We start from the raw sequence: 22,965 nt of genomic DNA on the forward strand, positions 1-22,965 counted from the left end.
TTTTTCTGAGTACTTTTTAGCACTCCAGAAGATGAGATCTAGCAGAAGAAACAACTTTCGTGACAAATAATTCCAGAAATACACACACAAATAACACAAACACAGCTACGCCTGTCTAGCACTAATAAGTGCTAGCACTACTGAAAATTTTGCACATAATTCCTTATCAGTTCTGTGATTTTATAAATTACATGGTTAAGCAGCATGTGGTTTAATGAAGCTGCATGTATGGTATAATGATCAACTATTTGAAATGTCAAAATTCTGGGCTAAAAGAAGATGTAGCTATCTTTTTTGTTTATATTATTATAGCCAAATACTAGTAATAACAGAATGCAAGTTAGATGCAAAAGTATGTGTCAACCATTTTGTATACATGAAAGTTAAAAAATCAAAACAGAGCAAATTTACCTTACTTGCTATTTTAATTTTATTTTTATTTTTAATTGTTAATTATTTTAGCCATTTTCTGAACTTATGAACTTAATTCGTAAATGAATACAAGGGTTTTTTTTTTTTGCAAATCTTATCTATAAAATAGATAACATCTCAGATTCTAAAATATTTTCAGGTTGCTCTTTGCTTCATTTTGAATGCAAATTACATTGGCTAGGGAAGGACACATGGGACAAATCACATGCTGTTTCTTTCTTGCTCTTATTTGGTCATGCTCTGAACTACTGAAAGGCCTACAGAAGAAATTTCATTTCACATCTCTGGTTCCTTCTACTTGATCTGTTATCCTCACTTCTTCTAAAAAGTTATGTCTCAAAAGCTTTTTCTGAGATGGCCTTGAGTCACTTTTTTGGCTAGTCCAATCTTGATGTTTCAAGCATTATTTCAAGGGGACTTGTTCCTGAGAACCAGTCTTTAAAATGAGTCAGTTTTTCAGTGTAGACAAGGATTCGGACAGAGAGACGATGTGTTTATTTGAGCTTTCTTACTCAGCTAGAATAATCAGATTTCTGTTTATCCTGGTCTCTGATTTTGCAGGACAGTGGCTTGAGACAGCACATCATTACTTTCATTCCATCACTTAGTAGAAACCATCTATGTTTTTATTTAGCCTCATTAATATAATGGTCAGTTTGTAATGTTTTTGTTCAACTGTTTGGTAATGGAAACAGAAAAGACTTTATACTCTTATGCCCTGAAAAGTGGGACGTAAAACACTGTCTAGTCAGAATAATAGTACTTTTATATCCACATTACATTGTCACAAGTAGCTATAGAAAATCAGGGAAATAGTATAATGATGTCATCTATCTTGTTAAAATAACAATCCAAAAACCTGCTGAGTGATTCTTCCCGATTTAGACCGAGGAGAGGTTCCAAATTTTAGGATTCAAGAAAAATTTTATGTGACTCTATACAGGCAATTCTAAAGCACTGAAATAAGATACTGTCTAATACATTTTGACATCGAATGTCCATGTCCTCCCTTGTGTGTATCTGGAGAAAGGGAATTTCCCAGGCTCTTGGGACAGCTGAAAAATACTTCTGGGAACTAGCTTGCTTTATTTATTTTCTTGTTCTCCTCTGAACTTGGTCTCATTGTTTCTAAGTTAACATCAGTGACAACATTTTTTAACTGCCTTTTAATTCCAATTAAGCTTCTCAAGAAACAATAAACAATCTCAGAGCCATGTGAATGTGACTGAATCGACCTCTTGCTTTGTGAGCGCTTTTCACGGTGTCTGTGAAATTGTGAGAAATGACTCATTATAACCCTTCCTTTAAAATTTTGAGCCAGCAAAGTAGATCTGATGTTTTTAGAAAAGTGTGAATTTGTTTTATGTGATTATTGAGGATTCTAGTCGTCAGTAATCCCAATTGTTATATGCAGCTTCCTTGGGCTGTGAATTTTTATTGTGTTCATACAAGTGTGCAATAGTGTGGCTACACGATATTGTCATTTACGATATATTAGGCCTTCTGGTCTTATGAACAAGAATCATTTCACTGTAACATCTAGGATGATGCATTTACGTGTTGCAATGAAAATCATGATCAGCTACATAAATATTGCCTCTTCAAGGGAATTTGGTTTGCACTGTGCAGTTCCATAAGTTCCATGAACTTCCATGAACTACAGGACTATGTGCAGAATATGTCAGTACAATAGATATGGGAAGCTAATAGGATAATATGTTTATTTTAAATGTGAAGTGAAAAACAAGTGCAGAGTAAATTAGTATCTAAAAGATCTCACAGGTTTCTCAAGTCCCATGTTGCCCCTTTTTATGCACATAATTACATAGTTACATTTTCATTTATATAGTACTCAAAAGGCGACTACAAAAATTCCTGTTTTAGAAATCCCGGAATGCCAGAATATCATATTTCTTACAAAAAGAAGCTGAAAACTTAAAAATGACTACTGTGTTCAGCTTCATTATAAATATAAAAAAATAGAAATTAAAGATATGTTTTTAAATATTCTAAAATTAGAAGAAAAAAACCCTCTACGCCATGATTTAGGAAGAGATGCACTAAAGAGGGACATTAGGATTGCAATTGCGTTTACTGTATATAAACGTAGGAGTGAAGGGATCTTCTAAATCATTTAGTGCCGCCTCACTCTGGGACTGCAGACAGCATGTTTCTAACTCCCATCATGAATGTCCAATTCATATCCCTTTGCTGATGGGTGTTAAAAGAATTTCAGGTTGTTGTTGTTGTTGGTATTGTTGAGGTTATATTTGCTTCAACTATTCCCATGGAAAGCCATTCCCCGGACCCAATGCTGTAACTATTAGGAGTGTTCTCCCGATTGCTTACCTAAAATTATTCTTCATCAGGTGCCCCCTTATGTCTCTGTTCTTGTACCAATGCCACTTGTTAGCTTTGATAGCTCTTTTCTCACCAGGGGTACATGACACTGCAACATAGGCTTAGAGACGGCAGTCATATCCTTTTTAAGATTTCAGTTTGCTTGATTAGGCAAGCCAATGTCTTCTACTATCGTTTTGTGACATAAGCTCTTTTCTCCCCTGCCGTCAGTACTCCCCTACTCCCTCAAAACCCTTTTCTGTATCTGTTCCAGTTTCATTTCATTCTCCTGGAATGACAAGCTGAACACAAACTTGCAGAGGAGATTTCACTAGGATATTGAACAGTTGTACAGGCATGAGTGATTCTTTCCAACCTCTGTGGGAAATACTTCTTCTGACATACAGTATAGGTGATTATGGTGTCGCATGGCTAAGTGTTATTTACAGAGGACCCACATGCCTCTGACAGAGTCTGATTCTTCAGAAACATCTGGGAGAAATCTTTAACAAACTTAGATGTGTATTCAAAATTAATGTTAGAAAAAACAAGTTTTTAGACCAAGTTCTATTTTTACAACACCATTCTCATTATTTTCAAAATAGTTTATGTTATTACTTGTTACAGAATAATGAAAACTAAATCTTAGAGGAAGGGGAGGGTTTTCCTAACATATGGTCATTTTCTTCTTCTCTTTCCTCTTTTGGCTTTGCATAGATACGATACTGAGTTAGGTGGTCTCCAGGTCTGATCTGCAGTGATTGTTCTTTGCTTTAAGTACTGTTGCTAGATGTGGAAATGACTGGTAAGAGCTGGACTATGCCTTTCCCCCTATTAATTCTTGATTTGTCTGTAATGTCTGCAAAGCTCTTGGAAATGGCAGAGCAGGGAAGATAACATGGAACATGTACTGAACAGAAAGCCTGGGTAGGCTTCTTCCATGAGTTCTTGAAAACAACTTGGTTCTTAATGAGCTTTTTCACTATTAATATATGTATTTAGATGAGTGCCTCCAAAACTTGTTATGTATCTAATGTTGTATTTCTCCTCCAAACATTTTAATATATACTTCTTCTGGGAAAAAATGAGAAACTTTTCCCTGATATGTAATGAGTGAGGAGTTTCTGAATGCTTTTCAAAGTTATTTCAGTTTGTTATTGTTCACTTGACTTCCATATCTGGCATATTTTCTATTATCTCTTACTAGGATGCACTTTTGGATGATTGTGTTGTGGCCTCCTCCTGGTAACACTGTCGTCTATAATAGTCTCCCTTGGTGACCTTGGTGATGTGGATGTCTGCAGAGATTATGCTGACACTGAAGCAATTCTCTTTCTTTCCTTATCCATTCCTTAAGGGGCTGAATTTTCATCTTTATGCACTGTACCTACAGGTTTCTGAGGTGTTACAAGTGTAGCCAATATATCTGGACAATCACCTCAGTGCTTTTGTCTAATCAGCATGACTGTGGCCCGCGTGACTGTGGCCCTTCTGTTAGGCAGAGAAACTGTTTTCTATTCTGGCGCAGAATTGCAAGTGGCCCGATGCTTCAGCTGGCCGTACAGGAAATGGTCTTTTTATATTAGATACAAAAACATGTTTATATCTTTTGTTTTCGTTCAGCCATATTTGTTAATTTGACAATTGCATAGCTTTGAGCAACTGTGTTGCTTTTCCTGTTATCATCTGGTCTTTTATTGAAGTATTCCTCAATTCTGACAACAATAGGTAGGGCTCTTTATTGACATATTTAGCTTTCTTTGATAGACTTTTTACGCTTTGAAAAGCTTTCCTAGCTCCCTAATTTCCTTTAAAGAGATGTATGCAAACTCTTGTTAGAAAGCTCCCAGTGCCCTGTAACTAAGAAAAAGAGTTTGTTGCCCAATAATTAGGGGTTCTGATTCTTCATGTTGTAGTCTTTCAGGAAGTCAGTCACGTTTCTATTTCTAGAATTTAATATTTGTGTAATGTGCAATACCTAGTTATGTGCATTAAATTCAAATCTATGGTCAGCCTTCAGTGTGTACACTTAATAACTGTTCAGCATTGGTTCATTTTCTTAGGGTAGAACTTACCAATATTTTTGTCAAGTGATCAATCCAGAGAGTCTCTTCTGCTTACCAGTACTTGATGACTGCTATTGAAAAATCTTTTTATATTTTTGTAATTCTAGTGAGTGTATGCTGTCACCTTATCTTTTGTGATATTGATGGATACAATCAATGATGATTTGTTTATTGATTTTTGAGAAATGTAGACTGTGTAATTCTTTCATCTTCAGTATCACATTTGAGATTCTTTGGTGCCCATGTCCAAAAGTAAATTATGCTTACTTCAGATTCAACAGATATTTGCCCTATCTTATTTTTAATTAAACTTTTAACTGGCCCATTAGAATTTCTACATATTTCATCTCGCCCACTCTTTCTCTTCCTCTTTCTTTTTATTGTGATATCCAAGATCTTACAATCTTTAATATAATGCTATCATACTACTCTTGTAGGATAGAGAAATACTACCATTCATATTTTTTTCCCTATGAGGAACAGTGATAGAAAAATTTCAGAGAGAAGATCTCATCTGTACTGCTGATTCTAGGCAATGTGTGCACAACTACACAAGAAGTCTGTGGAAAATCAAGAGCCTGAACCAAATTTCTATCTGCTTATCCCTATCTGTATTTTTTTCTTTCTTTCTGTGTATAATTTTATTCTACCTCAAGATACTGACAACTTTACCATATGTAAAGATCTTTACTTTATATATACATTAAGAAGTTATGAATAAACTCTATTTCAGTAACTTTAGTTTATGATATCCATATGTATGTAATAAATGCAGGCATAGTTATTCTAAAAATGAACATGACAAATTGAGGAAATGAGCAGTTGCATCTTTTAACCCCAAACTAAATTAATCCAAACTTTAAAATATGGAAATGTATAACTAAGAAGCATATAACCATGAAAACTGGTCCATGCAAGAGTCATCTGGTTATTAGGAGTGCTGTTTAATGTTTGTGAACCCAAGGTAGGTTAAAGATTTTTTTTTTTTAATTCTAATATTCATTACCTTTGTGTGGAGATATGCCCTTAAAATCTCATAACTAGCAAATTTTTCAGGCCAACAGGGTAGGGTTGACAAAAAGTTCAGTCACCAAATATACGATGTCACAAGAGGACGACATCCCTATGTAAAGTTCCGGAAGTTGCCAGCCCCATGTGGTCTGTTTCTATAATGTCAAACAATGTAATTTCCACTGCATCTTGTAGGTGTTTTATTAGATAGCTTGCAAAAAAAGTTGTCAGATAATTTTCATTCCTGCAAATCTTTGAAATCATCTTCACCTGCAGAATGCCATTAGTTTGACCATTACTTTTCTCTTTTGGGGAAAGTCAATAAGTTGTCTTTGTTCAATTTATATTCAATGTGTAGATATTTTCAATTTTTACATACTTTTTATTGTTGCAAGTTCAAATGTTAGGTATCTTTATTTTTTTTCCCTGAAGAAAGGTTTTGTTTCATTGATGCTCTCAGGCCAAATAAGAATAACAGCTACTATAAATTAACACTATGAATCCATCAAAAATCTCTGAAATTACTTTCTTATATGCCCAAGGATAATTTCAAAGAACATTTGCTTAGGCTTACAGTATGCACAGAAAAGCCACTAAAACTAGCCTCAATTTGGCAAAGAATTTAAGGACAAGACTACCTTTAAATATGTGCCTAAATCTCTGAAATCTCTAGACTTGAGAATTACTTAAAAGTATGCGTGTTCAAATACTCTCCTCCACCTGCCATCTACTGAATTGAGTCAAACAGAAATACTTGTTTATTTTGGAGAACTGAACTACCATTTCTTCAGCTCTTCACAAATTAAAAGCTAGTTTTATACCGTTGTTCAAATGATGTGGTCAACATAGAAGAGGTAAGAAAGAGATAGGAAGGTAGATAAGAAAACATTTTTTCATGGTGAGGGTGGTTGAACACTGGAGCAGGATACCCAGAGAGGTTGTGGAGTCTCCATCCTTGGAGACATTCAAAACCTGACCGGGCACAGTCCTGGGCAATCTGCTCTAGTAGACCCTGTTTGAGCAGGGTGTTTGGATCAGATGATCTCCAAAGGTCCTTTTTAAGCCCCAACTATTTTGTGATTCTGTGTCATTTTGTAATATATACCAATTTTGTGTTTGTCTATTCAATCAAAGTTAATATGGCCTTTACAAGGCTCAGCTCATTCATTAACTTCCTATTTTCCCCGTTTTCGTATTCTGCTACGGTAAATTGCATTTTTTGTTTGGAGTTAGAATGTTGTAATTAGCAATTTGTCTGTCTTCCTGCACTACTCTTCTAGCTGTACCTGTTCCTCAAAAATACCTCAGAATTGTCTCAAAATGAATGTATTCTCTGTATGTAAATACGTACGATTTTCTTCAGCTGTGCCTGTAACTAAATTCATTTAGATAAGTTTTTCAATCTAATTCAGCGTGTTGATCAGGTTTGCTACTTATAAAATTAAGTGATACTGTTTCTGCAACACTTTGCAGTGATTACTGGTTCCTGTCCTTGGATTTTATGTTTTGAATATAAAATAAGCTTTACTGTGGATTTTTATCACATCTCTGCTACTTAAAGTTATGGTATTGCATCCATTGCCAACCGGGCTTCTTAAAATTAAAGTGGAGATGCACTTGAGAACAACTTTTTGAGAAGAATGATCATTTATTGACAGGAAAAGGGACTTTTTTTTTTAATATTGAACTATCTTCTTTTTTTCTATAATTGAAAGTTAAACTCCCAGGCAAAAACTCCCCAAATGGAGGTACCTGGGAAAAGCCACAAAGATCTTTAGTATCTTCTGCTGTCTGCAAAATCTTATCCCCCAGACCAGCTGAGTTTGGAATTCAATAGAAGTCAGGATCCAGAAGTAGCTACCTCTATCACATGCCTTTCCCCAAATGGAGAAGCTCAGAGCTCTTGACCAAGAGCTAGCTCAGCTGCATGTCTTTCAAGGAATGGTGCCTTTGTCTTCCGTGCTGTATGTCATTGGCAGCTATCGCTATTTATCACTAATTTATTTACTCTTTAGTAACCTCATCCATTTATTCAGCAGTCTGCAGACAACCGAAAATACCTATCATGTTCTCATTTCATTTATTTTCTCAATTCATTTAGGACCAAGCATAATGACATTTAGGTGGTGAGACACCAATTGAAATAGCTAAGAATTTAAGTAGAAGAACAGGATTCAGGGAGAATAGGATTTAAGAAGTTTAGTTTCCTTGTGAACCTGCCCCTCATTATCATTCAATTACATTTTTTCTATTTGTATTGGCTGGCTGATTTCCTTTCTGTTCCTTTGATTAAAAAACAAAACAACCTTTAATTATTTGCTAGAAATTGTATGCTATAATTAAAAATGTCATATTTTAAATTTAAACAAATAAGATATTTAAAACTACTTTAAAACTGGCTTTTGTGATTACTAAATGAAGACTACAGGCTTCCTTAACCCCCCTTGTCTTCCTGAAGTCTAAAGTCTTTTTTTTTTTAACCAAAATAGTTTCATTGAATTCCAGTGTTTATTTAATAACTATAATCTGATGCATAAAAACAATATCTCCAACTTTATACAATACAGAAAAGAGTAGATTTCAGCTACACAGAGCAAATTCTTCTCTGATTTAAGGGTGCGACTGTTCACATCAGTGAAGTTGGAGGCATGATCAGACAGGTTGGATTTGCCCTTGTGCTCTGATCTGCTATGGTATTTCCCATCTGACTTAAGAGCTCTGTGTGATGGCATGGATGTACATTCTAATTCAGGGCCTTTCATTAAAAATGTGCTAGTCATTCATAATCAAATCATGTAACATTACTGTCAGCAAAACTACATCTGCCCTTAGAGAGCAATTCTCAAGACAGACATTTTCAGTTTCGTATTAAAAATGCATGGTATAATAAATACCACAAATATTTGCTACCTTTTTAAATCAAGAGACCCAAGGCCCTCATATTATTCTTGCTCTGAAAACTCCACTCAATTATGTAAAATGAACGTTGTTTGTGTGATCACAGTGTACTCTGCAACTCGCTGGGTAAATGAGTGTCTGACATATTAAGGTTTCCTCAGATAGATTTGTAGAGGAGAATTTAACTTCAAAGAGACAAAATGTTTTGGTCTATGCTACACAGACTAAAATGGGCTCTTCATTAAAGAATTTTTTTTAATGTTTAGTGTAATAAAATCTACCAAACAACCCACAATACCGTCTGAAAGGTAAGAAAGTCATTGCAAAATTGTAGATACAAGTAAGTAAATGCTTCTGATCAAAAAATATTGCTTTAGTGATCATTACACATTAAAGATACATAAAGGCTATTTGAATACTTTGTTGTCAAAAGACTACATTTAATATCCAGTGAAGATCTGTGATGAGAAAGATTGCTTGAGTCACAGGCAAGATTATGAGAACAGAATTGCCAAGTATTTTTGAGAAGTTGGATTCAAATAAACTGATCTCTGTGGCATATCCATTATTGAAAATCTGTACTAGCATGACAGAAGCAGGCGGTCTAAAATGTGTTATTCTAGTCACATATCAGTCCCCTAGATGACACTGAGAAGCCAGAAGATGTTGTGTAACAGGACTTACAAACATCATTTGCCAGATGTTATCTGATAGTTGAAGCTCAAGAGACAATGTTATCAAATCTGCTGGTTGCAGTATGTGGGTTAATAAAAGATTGTATCATACTATTTCTTGCTTGCTCTTGATTTTTTCCTCTGCTTTCTTTCCTGTAGCTCATTTCTTTTACATATGTGGAAATTAATTTTAAAAGAGAACGTAGCAATATCTCAAAAATATTATGTGCTATAATGCTGATATCATTATGTGGATTACACATTCCATTATTAACTGCTACCAACAATGAATTCTGAACTGAAATTAAGTAAAATAACTTTATAATTTTTTTATAGAGTGTATACTGGCTTAATTGTTTAAAAATCAGATTTGGTTAACTTGATTCTTTGTAATTGTACGTTCTTTCCCCACAATGAATATTCTTTAGCATTAATATATATTTTGTGTGCTAGAATATTGCATTTCAGTGATATTAGAATGTATATATCAGCGATTTACTAAATACTTTTAAAGGAAAGGTTTTATTTATAGTTGAGGGTTTTTTTTTTTTTTTTTTTTTTTTTTTTTTTATTGCTAGAGCTTTAAATGACTCTTTCAAATCAAGCTAGGAAAAATCCTGTTGTTTGGCAGCCAAAAACTTGATCTGGTCAAATGAAATTTAATTATTGCCTTCCTGTTGGATAAGCTGCTGACCTATACTTAAAAATCCCAAGTACTGTGACTGACCATCCATGTTTGACATGCTGCTGAAAGTGAAAACTGCCCAGATACCTCATTTCTTCTAAATATTGCCACATGAACTGAAGAACCGGACAATGTCTAATCAGTACCCAGCTTGCCGTTCTTTTCCCAGGCTTCTGTTCAGCCAGTTAGTGACAATATTGGATATAGTATGAAGTAGACATAAGTACTTACGAACAGTACTTTTCTGGAAAGTGACCCATTGGATCCCAATGGCCATTTCATGGTGAATGTGGTGTGAAAGACCAGTTATCATTATCTGCATGAGGCTGAACCAGTCAATCAGTGTAGCACTCAATAAACTTGCTTCTGTTAGAATCAGTACCAAAACTGCCAGGAAATCCAGTGGAAATTGCATTGATATCTCACAATAGTAGTTTCTGAATAGGGAAGAAAAAGTGCAGATGTATTAAATTTCATGGAAACTATCATTTTTAACTCCTAAATTCCCAAGTTATGACAATAGAATTTGAAATATAGATAAGATATACTGAATATAATCATTGTTTTAGAGATAACTAGGAGTAGGGTTTCTGGGGTGAGGGAAAGTCAGAGGTAACTGAGATAAATCTTAATCTATTCAAACTCTAGATTACAGATGCCCAGTTGTTCGCAGACCCATTTTTGCTAAAAACAAAACAGTCTGAGAATCAGTTAGTGAACACAGAACTATGTGTGTAGCATAAACGAGCACTCAGAGAGGAGCAAGGATCCATTACAGGTTCTTGTTTAAAAAAAAAAAAAAAAAAAAGAAAGAAAAAAATCCCAGCAGTTAAAGAGGTTGAAGATTGAAGACCCTTTATTTAGCATTCGCCACCCTGTTGATTTTTTCATGTGGGCATACAGCAAAACATCCTCTACTGCGACTGATGAGATTATTTGTTTATTTAAATGTAAACCATTTTGGGTTAGGGTTGGTATAAATTATATTTGTTTTAGTCAAATACACTGCAAAGCATACAGTAGGGCTTTCCTCATCAGAATGATAAAAGTCCCAGCAGATCTAGTGTTTTGTTTCTAACAGGCTATGTCCATGCTGTGTCAGTACTAGCAGTTAAGCGTGGTTTGCACTGTTCTCTGGCATTTTTAATTGCTTGAAGTTAGAGCAAAATGATCTATTTGAATGAAAGGGAAGGTCACTCTCATGAAGTTGTATCCAACAACAGCTGGACTTTAAGGCCAAAGACTGTAAGCTGTGAAGACTTTGGTTTTTCCCCAAAATCTCGGGAAAAGTCGAATCACATAATACTGGAAAGTGCAGAAGAGTTATTGCTCCCTTCCCATGTAATATTTATAGCCTTTAAATATCTGAACATATAATTAAATGTAAAATTAATAAGTAATGGGATAGTTTAAGTAAGAGTTCATAGTTTATCACATATAGCATTAAAAAAGGATACCTTCTTTCTGAGAACTGGAGTGTACCGAAATTTTCTCACTAGAGAAAACTGCCACCCTGTGCTGCTGAAAAGATGGAGAAGCAAAAGAAAATGCAAGTAAGAATATCTGTCTCCAAGGCAGGTCCACTATATCTCTGCAGATAAAGCTGATGAAAGCCAGTGTTCTTATTCTGTAGACAGAGCTTTGTAGATCTGGGAAACCTGCTGGAGTCAGAGGATGTGTACTCCTTGAAACAACATTTTCAGGAAAAAAAAAATCTTTGAAAGGTGGCAGAAAGGGTAGCAAAACTGTTTTCTCTGAAATATATACTGCTATGTGTGCTAAAAGAACAGGACAGAAGATTTATTTTTCCTGCAGATGTTTCTTCTTAGCACTAACATACTCTTCTAAGCAATTCACTGAGCTACATTGGCTTTTAGAGTTCCTCTTCTTGCTCACTGAAAATGTTGAGTTAAGGTCTATTGTGTTATCTGTGGTAGGGACACATAATAGCAATTAGAGTTGAAGATTTGGTTTGCTAAACACAATGAATGCCTTCTTCCTTTGACTTTTTTCTTTAGAAACAGAGCAGTCAGGCTCCAGTGGAGTGGCGTGAAAGTCCTGAATTCTCTCTTGATGCTAAACATCTACAGATTTCTATTCCAGTTATTAAATTAATTTCCACATCCTGTGACATTGACTTTGGAAGCATAAAATGATTTTGTTACCGGAGAGCTCTACAATACAATCCATCCAATAACTTAAAAGAAATTTCCAGTTGCACAGTAAACTAATGAATGGCTATTTTCTATAGCTATTCCACTTTCTTGTCTAAGGATCCTATTTTCAGGAGTATTATGTCTGCTTTATCACTTTCTGGTATCTTATAGGGCCAGATGATTAAGCAATCAGTTGTTTTTTCAAATACAGCTTGGATCTCTTTCAGGTTTATTTGACAAGGTTATTCACTTTAAGGAAGTGTCCACCTAGTGCTTTGCTAGACAGTAAGGGAAAATATTTGGAGACAATGTGAAGTCTCCCATTAAAACCCAGAGATGGTCACTTCAAGGAGGTGAACTAGATGAAATATTTTAATGTTTTATGTGAGACAGTTATCTCCACAAAGATGTCATAGCCGACCTGCCATAGCTGGCATGGCCAGGTGCAGCAAGGGGTGTGAGTAGGTGTAAACTTTAAGCTGATGTTTCTGTTTGGATTGGCAATGCGTCTTAATGTGGGGTCAGCTACAGGTTATTCAGTACTATCTGAAGTAGCACAAGTAATGGCTGATATACTCTGTTGAATATAACAGTTGATAAAAATGTATCTTTTCAAAAAGCTAGTAACATCACGGTGAATGTATCATTTGTTCTGTTGTAGGTTCTGGGATTTTTTTTTAAATAAAAGCTAAATCCAGGCTTCTGAAGTACAACTAGGATAAAACCTTTCCCCTATCATAAAGTAACAAAGGTTACTTTATATTGCCAAGTTATTCCCAATAACTTTGCTCTGTCCTAGGAAATCCGCGCTATGGACTGATACAGCATGAACAGCCCTTCTGAAAGGATATGCAGAGTTATCACACAACAGTAGCAAGCAGAAACCATATGTAAATTGATTTAGTCTGGAGAAGTAATGCCTAGCAAGCAGTTGTGGCTAAACACTCTGAATTACTTTCCCCACTATTTCTGCAGTGAACCAGAAGTATTACTTCCTTAGGCTGGGCCAGGAGCATCCCTAACAAAACAATGAGACAAATCCCAAGTCTTAGTAGTATGATGCTGAAATTGCATAACTAGGCCCTACTTAGTATTCAGCATCATTCAGGAAAAGCTCTAGAGTGCTTTTATGCTACACATCTTTCTTCCTAGTCAGGTTCAGAGATCATTAATCAATCACAAGAAGCCGCCAGGATATAGTCTTGGGAAGATGTGTAAGAGATATTGCCCATGATGACGGACAGACAGTCAGACCCAGTGGCCAGGTCGGCTGCACGGTCCTAGCAGAGGTTCCTTGGCTGGAGAGCTCAAAAAGGGTGGTCTCGTGAGTGCGGTCAGTCTAGTTTTATGCACCCGCAGGCACTTGGCAGATGAAAGTTTATGCAGGCCCTGAATTATTTGTCAGAGGATCATTTTTCCCTGTGTTTGCACACACACAACGTGCTGCACAAGGAGGGGGAAATCTGATTACTAGTTTGGGCATCCAGTTGCTAGTATAAATATTTGATATAATAAAAATTATCTGTCAAATAATCCCACCCAGGTCATCGAGAAGGCTCCCAGACTTCTTTTTTCACTCAGCAGTCTTAGAGAATGACACTTGCCCATTCTTGCTCTCCTCTCTGACTGCCTCTGTAGTGCAGTACCAAGAAGCACTTCTCCCTTCTGGGATTTAGGGGCACATCTCAAATATGTCCAATATGAGGATGAGACCCAGGCTAGCATGAGTCCTCTTATTTTCTAATGTGGTTCTTGCCTATGCAGAATTTACACTGGAGAAATAGCCTATGCTAAATACTTAATAGAATAAACAAGGGAGTGAAGCAGGCTAAGGTCTCAAAGGATGCCATTGTGTGCATGAAAAGAGAAATCTAGATGCAACATCTGTATCCAAGGACTTTGTCCCAGCAGAATTCATTCAGGTCACTTCTTGCCTACTCAGTTGGACCAGTCTTAGTAACACATTAGGATAAAGTCTACCTATTGCACAGTTTTACTTTTTTTTTTTTTTTTTTTTTTTAAAAAGCTTTATGCCAAATAAAGCTAAGAAATTATGTATAGACATGAAGAAATGGATTTGAATGTTCTTTTTCTACTGATATTGCCTTTTCATTCCCAAAATTATATCAAAGAACCAAGAACTAACTTTTGGTATATAAATTCCTAGCTATTGCTAATATTTGCAATATATCCCATCTTACTGAAGCCATCATAGTTGTGCAGTTTGTAAATCAGGGAGAAAGAGGGGATAGAATTATAATATGCTCTATGTATATATGCATACACATACTTATGTGGTATAATAAACTAATTACAGTATAGGAAAACTTTGATTGTGAATATAAGCTGAGATTAGTAAATGTGACATAAGAAAAACTAAAAAATCTAGTTTTAGAAGTCATACTTCGGGGAGGTAGATTGTACTATATCAATATTAGAAGAAATCTGGCTAAAGTAACATGTTATTATAACATATAACATAATATGTGTTGATTGCATTTTTTTTTCTGTGACTATAAGTGTTATATGATGTGTTCAATGATTTTACTTCCCTTTATACTTGCAGCATCCATTTATCAAATTTCTTCCTAATACAAACAGCAACTGTGTAGTTTTATTGTGAGTCACAACACCAAAAGCAAGACAAAGTAGGGTCTCCTTATGGAGCTGCGTCTTCCAAATCATTGTTTCTCAAACCTCTCCGGCATACAAAACCATTTTGGCTTATTTGTCTTCATGTGACTTCTTGGTGGTCTAAATATCAGATAGAACTTAAAGGTGAAATACTAAGAGTCACTTTTGCGTTTGCACTTACCACCTTTGAATTCTTTTCTGCCCTTGCTAGTGAACAGTTTGAGAAGCATTGCTTTAGATTATAAATATGTAGTCTCCAGAAGAGCTGCCCTTGCTCACAGTATTGTTCTTAAAAGACAGTACACAGAAAACAAAGAGTAAATGCAGCACATACTATTACCAGCTGTAATAATTATAGAACCTTTTTTTCAGGGTGTCTAATAAACTACAGTATATACTTTGCTTTTTTTTTTTTTTTTTTTTTAAGACAGTTATTGAGGTTACAATGTGGCTATGGAGTTGAAAAGATTAAGCAGAACAAATTTCCTTTTCAGCTAACAAGACAATAACTTGTGTGTATTTTTACATATACATTTTTCTTAGTATTTTTTAATCAGCACTTTTCCCTCACTCTCCCTAGCAGAATAGCTAAGTCCCCTTTTTTGTACACCTCACAAAAATGTTTATTTATAGAAACTTTTATTTTACTTTGTGATGCTTGAGCATATTTTTATTTGTCTTTTAAAATCTTTTACTCATTATCTTCCAGTATTTTCACTATATCATCATTATTAAGAGACAACCATGTAAAATATCTGAGAATAATCCTGCTATTCTGTGCTGAGTTCTGCAAGCTCTGCTTTTGTAGAGCAGAATGATGATAAACACCTCAAGAATGCAGCACTGCTTGAGGCTCCTCGAAATCATTGCAAAAGACATCTGACTCCATAAACCTGAAAAGAAGTGGTAGCTCTCTGAATACTGCATTTCTGTTTACTTTTCCATGTACATTTGCATTTAAAAGCTGGTCTCTGATAAGTTCTATGACAGAGAAGTACACATATGCATTGGTTGAATTTTGAATGCTTATTTCTGGTCATACAAAGACAATAAAATGAAAAAGTATAGCTTTATCTGTCTGTTCAATTAGTAAAATTGAACAATTTCCCTATTCATAATTAGCAACATAAGGTTTCTACGTATTGTGACTACTTTGTGTATGCATCCATTAAAAAATTGGAAACAAACTGTTTAATTTTTTTGTATTCATGAGCTTCTTTACATTTCAAACATTGACCCTTTACCATGTATAACCTGATCAAGTATCTCATTCATTTTTTATTTTACAGAACAAGAGAAAGTAAAATGTCTAAGACGTTATTTGCAAATCAGGTCTCCAGTCTGCACTAGGATTTTATGGCACACATTGCCTTCATCTTGACTTCTGGCCACACAGTAGCTGCTCATATTTTTGACTGTACATACTTCAGAGATAAACATTTATTCATAATTGACTAGATTGTAGGCCAGATATGGTAAGAAAAATACCAGGTTAATATTCCATATTTAGAAAGAGATATTGAAACATCTATTATTTAGATGATTTGACTGCCAGGAGTCAGATATCAAGTTTTTTTTTATATCAGTACAAGCAGCAGGTTTGACATTGGCAGTGTAAGAAAGATTGCATATGAACTTTGTATGAAAAGTTAAAGAAACTCAGATGAATGAAATATGAGAGGTTTACTCACAAATTTGTGTATATGTAAGAAAGGATATACTATATTTTTTCTGTATGACTTATGATTACTTTAAATGCCTTGCAGAGTCTGAGGTTAAACCTAAGCACAGGTTAAATAATTTTGATAATTGTGGATGTTTTGTTCAAAATTTGATCTGCCTTTTCAAAGATTCATAAGGCTTTCCTGCGTAATGTATTATTGCAAGTAGTTAGTTTGAACTTAATGCATTTTGCTCTGTTTCTATTAGATACTATCTACCTATTTCTTGTTGACATCACTGAATTTTAAAGAATTTGACTTTACTTTTGGCTATATATTAAGAAAAATGAACTGGTTCTTATTTCCTAAGATAGTAATTCTGTATCACACATATAATTTACAATTACAAACCTGTTTTTTTTTCTCAGATAACTATTTTTACTTATATTTCATGTTTTCCAACTATTTAAAGAGTTGGATATATCCCCCTCTTTTTTGGTAAGAATGTAAAAATAGGCAATACAATACTGATCCTCAAATATTCTGAAACATGTTACACTTTTAGGTGCAGAAAAAACCACTCACATACTCTAAAGAAATTACTCACCAGCACGGAATGTGTACAGTAGGATTTATCATACCTAATTCTAACATGTAGGTATTTATTCAAATGAATCTATACCTACTTCTATAGTCAATGGAGCAAGAGGGCCAGAAAGCAATTCATCCTGCTTTAGACAACTATCTGAAGTTGGAATGTATTGTTTTCCAAAGCTTTCCATCTACTGTGACTATTGAACGTAGACAACATAGGCAGCTAACTTAGATCGAACCTCTGATACTGGGTGAAATGAATCCCTTGTGGAACGACACAAGTTCTGGAGTAGAATAAAATGTTAGGTTAAGTTTAGGGTGTTTGTGAAGCCTGTGCTCTACGGTGATATGAATTTTCAAATTGGCATGCAATATTGTGCTAACCAACATCTCCTGTGTCATGGTCTGTTCAGTGTATGACTGATAATAAGTGCAAGAGAAGAAGGTATCTGTGCATGTATGCTCACTGAAGAATATATGTTAGGCATATTTTGTGCAATTAATTTTTAAGGTCTGCAGAATCATGCTAGTGATGAATAGAGACTAGATAATTTAGTGTGTGTTACAGAATTTTTGTTGCATGAATGTTTTTAAAGTGTGGTAATTGCACTTTTGTTGGATTTATTGCTATGTGTGATTTGAAACAATATCTAATTAACCGTGTTTTCTGCCATAACCTCTCTGCTTATATCATGACACCTAAACTGTTTGTTGAAATGAAACCTAACTATCTGTTGACTTGTAATGCACGCTTGACAGTTGTGTGTTTGCTTGGTATTTACTGAAGTCTGAGAGCAATTAAGAACAATCAACATTCACTGAGACTTTACCTTTGATTTTTGCTGTCATGAAAGAGAAAAAGTGAACCAGGTAGTATTTTTAGGAGAATGGAATAAAATGGGAGTCCAGGCAGCTGGCCAGGCTGGAGCAAGCTTCAGTGGAGCAGAGTGAGAGACTGTGTGCATACATGCATGCAAAGGTGGGTAAATGTGTCTCTGTGTGGATATGCCACAGATGGGCAGCCACATAAGATTCTGCAGTTTATTGAAAAACCAAGTTATTTATACACCTTCAGAATAGTTAATCCAGTCAATCTACAATCCCTTTGTACTTTACAATTTTCCTGCTTTATTTCATAAGCTGTTTGAGCAATCAGGCCTCCTAACTCATGACAATTATCCCCTTGTTTTATAACTTTCCCTGCATTTAAATTTCATGCTTGCCAGCATCTTAGAAAAAACAGACTTGCTTGAACTGTAAAAATAAAGAAAACAACATGGTTTCCATGAGCCGGGTGTAGAACAGATCTCAGTCTGCATCCAAAACTCCTTCAGAAACCTTCATGAAGACGTAGTGGATTCATGTGAAACTAGTCCTAAATACTACATATTTTTCCATTTTGGACATGTGTTCCCATTTCTCAAAGCAAAATCCACTAGATCAGGTCTGCATCCTGATAGAGACTTGTCTAGCCTCTGTAATTACCTTGGATTTATTTTTTGAGTAGCAATTTCACTGTCAGGCAGTCTCAGTGTTTGGTTATCTTTTACTGGTTAAGGAAATTTATAGATTATCACCATTTTCTCCTGGGACCACTCAGAAGTTCTTTGTTCTGCTTGTTTTCCAATAATTCTAAATAACCTGGCACAGATTTTTGTGTTTCATAAGAAGCTTCAAATGTAATTCTGTCCTATACAGAAACTTTACAGAAAATGTTATGTTGACTTAATATTTCAGGAATACATTAGTTGTGGAATGGGTTGTAATATGTCACCAAAGGAAATTTTAAGATACCTTCATTTTTTCTAGAGACATCCAAAGCTTCAGCAAAATGAAACACAGGACTTACCTTGGCTGCAAGGTCTTCTGTTTACATAACCTTTACACATTTTCAGATTTCTTATGGAAATTCTCCACTTCCTCTTTACGCATTTCACTTCCCCATTAGGGAGAACCCCTTAAAAAATCTTCATGTGTTGCAGTCCCCTTAACTCTCCTATTTTTCTCTCTCATTAGTGGTGATCAATCTGATTTTCTTCAGGAAAATTTCCCTAATTTTCCCATGGTTTTCGTCAGCTGCAAAAGGGACTATCTGCCTATTAGAAGATTTAGCCAGTCAGTGTGTATATATCTTTAAAGGGTTCTGACTCAGACAGACTGATAGTAACTGTTTGATTGAACTGCATACAGAGGAGCTGCTAAAGTATAATCATTTTAATAACAGATTATTTAAAAAACAAACATTTGGTGGGTAAGTATGCTTAAAAATGGTTGAAATTTCAGCATCTCTGATAATGCCTTACTTCCGAATTGTTGTTCTTGTTATAATAATATTGGTATATTATTAATGCGTAATGAAATGCATTATGCCAATATACGGACATCTCAGGTGTCATATATTTTATTTAACTCTTCCTCTCATAATGGTGAAAAGCTGCAAAAGAATCATTTTTCAAACCTGAGCACTTATGTGTCCAAGGTAGTCTACCATATTTCTAGGGCTTTAATAGGTTCTGCACTTATGTGCGGTTTTGTTATGCCTGTATTGTTGACAAATGAGAACATACTTTCGGCTTTGTTTTGTGGGTCAAATTATGTGACCTGGATTATACTTCAGCCTTATTAAGTTTTCTGAAGGAAGATGTTTTCCAAATAAACAGTATGTAGTGGAATAGTGGGTAGAATGAGTTTTGCATCTAGAAAACAAAGTTGTTTCATTTTATTTTTCAATGGAGTTGAGCCAATGCTGTTTTCCTGCAGTTTAATACAAGTTTAAAAAAAGACAGTATTTTTTATTACCAAAATATTCATATTTTATATCCTTACCAGGATAACAGTCTTTATTTACAAAGCAGAATGCTTCCCACTCTGCTTCTGTCAGGCACTCACTAACTGAGACCTCTTTCTCAGGTTCAGCTCAGTGAATTTTCCGTTCCTTCACTCTACACATTATCATGGTGAGAGGCCACCACTGCTTTCCCAGTCGCTACTTCCCTCTGGTGTGGGAGCTGCCCAGAGACTCTGAAGACCTGGGGAGAGGCTTTGCCCTCAGTACCCTTCCCCCAGCTGTGGAAGCAGCTGCGGCACAGAAACACTTCACGTGGACATATGTTTAGATAAGAACACTGTCTCACAGCTAATTTAGAAAAGGGCTTACATTGCCTCCAGTGGCCAACATGTTAATATTAATTTTTTGAACAAAAATTTTGTGCAGGTCATAAAGAACTAGACTTCCAAACCCACTTTATCAAAAACAGAGAGGGGACCCTGTTGCCACTCCTGGCACAAAGCACCCCAACCACATGGGCAGAGTGGGCAGACAACCACAAGCACTCACGGACTCTGTACCCAGGCTCACCTCCTGAGCGCTGCACAGCGAGCCAGGTCTGTCTCCCAAGCCCAGACCTCGGGGAACCTGCACACCTTGCCGAAGAGCTGATGTGCAGTCATTACAGGGTAGGCTCAGACTCAGAAACTTCAAAGGAGAAAGCTGTTCACCTTACCTTTCTGACACACAAACTTGTCTCCTCCTCCCGCCCTCCATATTTCTTGAATGGTGAGGTCAGCTGAAGCAGCAAGGTGTGTGGAGTTTCGCTACCAGCACTCCTTTATGTGAAAACTTCTTCATATAGGAGAAATCCTATCGGGGTCTTTTCCTCCTTCCTTCTTCCTCTGTACTCTGCTGATGTGGTATTTCTGGTAGATCAGAGCCATCCTATGCAAACCCTAGGTCAGCAATTAGAAGACGTGCAGGGGCTACATTGTATATGGTTTGGATATTAATTTGAAGTTAAAGTAGATTTCCTTTAAGTGTCTTGCTTTCAGCAGTAGGTATGAACATCTGAGTACATTAACTGAAATATTTAATTACATTACATGTTGTTGGGTATTATATCTATCTTCCAATCTATAAAACTGCTTAACAATTAATGCTAATGGCCTGCTCAGTTATATTTGCAGTCCCTTAGGTTCAGGAGTATTTGCTTACGATTTATACTGTGCATATAAAAGATAGCTGGGAAGGACAAAGGCTGCCTGGCTATAGAGAGAGACAGTTTAAAAGGATGTTTTTAGACTTCCAGTTTTGAAGTCAGTGTATTCTCACTGTTCAGGTTAAAATGGCTGATCTTCCTCATACAGCACTAAATTTTCTGTTTTTCATGATGTTATTTGGTTATGAGTCTTACTGTATGGAATAGACTGAGGCAAGAGGGGAACAGTAGAATTTTTTTTCTGCATTTCATTTATTTCTTAATTCCAAAATTTCTGTTCATTGTTTTATTTATAGCTTTTGATACACTGACCCAATCTGGGAACAATGAAATCAGTTCCATGAGTAGACTGCATAGCTCAAACTCTACCCTGTTTTTCTTCTTGTGCAGTCCTTTTGAGGCTTGAGCAGAAAGTGGCCCAGGAGAAGCTTAATGTGTTCGTTTATAAATGTTTTTCACCGATTTTAGAAGACCAGATCCTACCAAATTTCCACAAAAAATATAGAAGCCAGCAATTTTATTTCTCGTTTCCTTTCTCCTGAAGGTGAAAGAAAGTATAGAATATGCATGCTAGGTAGAATGGCAGTGCAAGAGACAGAAACTCTGTAACAAGACTACTCTATTTTGAAGAGTTCATCTTCTTTTCAAATGATTTAGCCTCTTTCACATTTCTGTTTTTAGGCAGTATCTTCAAACTGGTCCAAATTTTGTTAAATGCTGATTTTTCTATGGATGCTTTTCTATTGGGGCATAGATCTAAGACCAAACTCACTCTGTGTAAGTGATGAACCTGGCTGTAAAAGCATGACACAAAGCATCTTAGACAGTAAAAGTAGTCATGTTTATCTGATCTAAAATATGTATTACACTTAGTACCTTTGTTAACCCAATGAATTCTATGGTAAATCCTTATGGTCTTTATTCCTGGAAGAACAAATGGATGGTTCTGACAAAAAAAGTGGCTCCTTACAGTCAGTGGGGGGCGGCAGAGTATTCATAAGCGCAGAATGAAGTTTAGATTTATCTAGGTAAAGCTGAGTGTTATAATCATACTGGTAAATGTAAAATAGGCAAAGTGATCCTGAATGGATCTGTAAATATATCCTGTTTCATGAAACTGATGTATTAAAATACTGAGTGGGTAGCTGTGTAACCTTCTTGCTTGCTGGTGTATGCAGGAATATTTTTGAACCTGCTCTTCTGAAAGAGAGAATGAGACAGAGAAAATTATGACCAAAGTAGATTTTCATAACAGAAAATAAAAATGATAGTATCAATACTTTCTGCATTAATAATGTGCATTGTCATAGCTTTTAAACATGTTTTAAAAGCAAGGTACATTTCCCCCAAATACACGTGTAATTATATCATTGAAATGTGTTGTCAAGCTGTAGCACACTGACATTATAACCAGGATATTGAACAAAATTAATTTTTTCTTTCTCAATTTTTAAGATCCAGATTTTAAGGACCTTGGTGTTTTGAAACCATTGCCAGGTTGGTATGTTGGTTTTTCCTAAAATTTGGAGGCCTTTGCACTCTGCTGTAGAAAATAGTTTTGTTTGCTGTTCAGGTTTCATTTTTCTGGTATTTTGTTATTCAGTTTGTGAGTTTGAGATGGGAGGACCTGAAGGAATTGTGGAATCTGTGCAAATTGTCAAAGAAGGAAAAGCTTCTGAAACTGAAGCAGTAGACTGTAAATGGTACATCCGAGCACCACCCCGATCCAAGGTCAGTCCTTCATCCACTTGCTGATTTGCCACTTAATTTAAGAAATTGACTTTTCTAATGTGGTGTGCATTTCTTAGTACAGACAGATCTT

General features: G+C 35.6%; 1 protein-coding gene across 4 annotated transcripts in view; it reads left to right on the plus strand.

The window, feature by feature from the left end:
* Nucleotides 1-22,965, plus strand: part of NETO1 (neuropilin and tolloid like 1) — a 69,865-nt gene that overhangs the window by 17,829 nt on the left and 29,071 nt on the right. For all 4 annotated transcript variants that reach the window (XM_064507136.1, XM_064507137.1, XM_064507135.1 and 1 more), the window contains 2 exons: nucleotides 22,599-22,640; nucleotides 22,747-22,874. In XM_064507136.1, the coding sequence (XP_064363206.1) occupies nucleotides 22,599-22,640; nucleotides 22,747-22,874 (170 nt within the window). The remainder of the gene's footprint in view (nucleotides 1-22,598; nucleotides 22,641-22,746; nucleotides 22,875-22,965) is intronic.

This window comes from Dromaius novaehollandiae, chromosome 2 (genome assembly GCF_036370855.1).
Source record: "Dromaius novaehollandiae isolate bDroNov1 chromosome 2, bDroNov1.hap1, whole genome shotgun sequence".
Taxonomy (NCBI): domain Eukaryota; kingdom Metazoa; phylum Chordata; class Aves; order Casuariiformes; family Dromaiidae; genus Dromaius; species Dromaius novaehollandiae.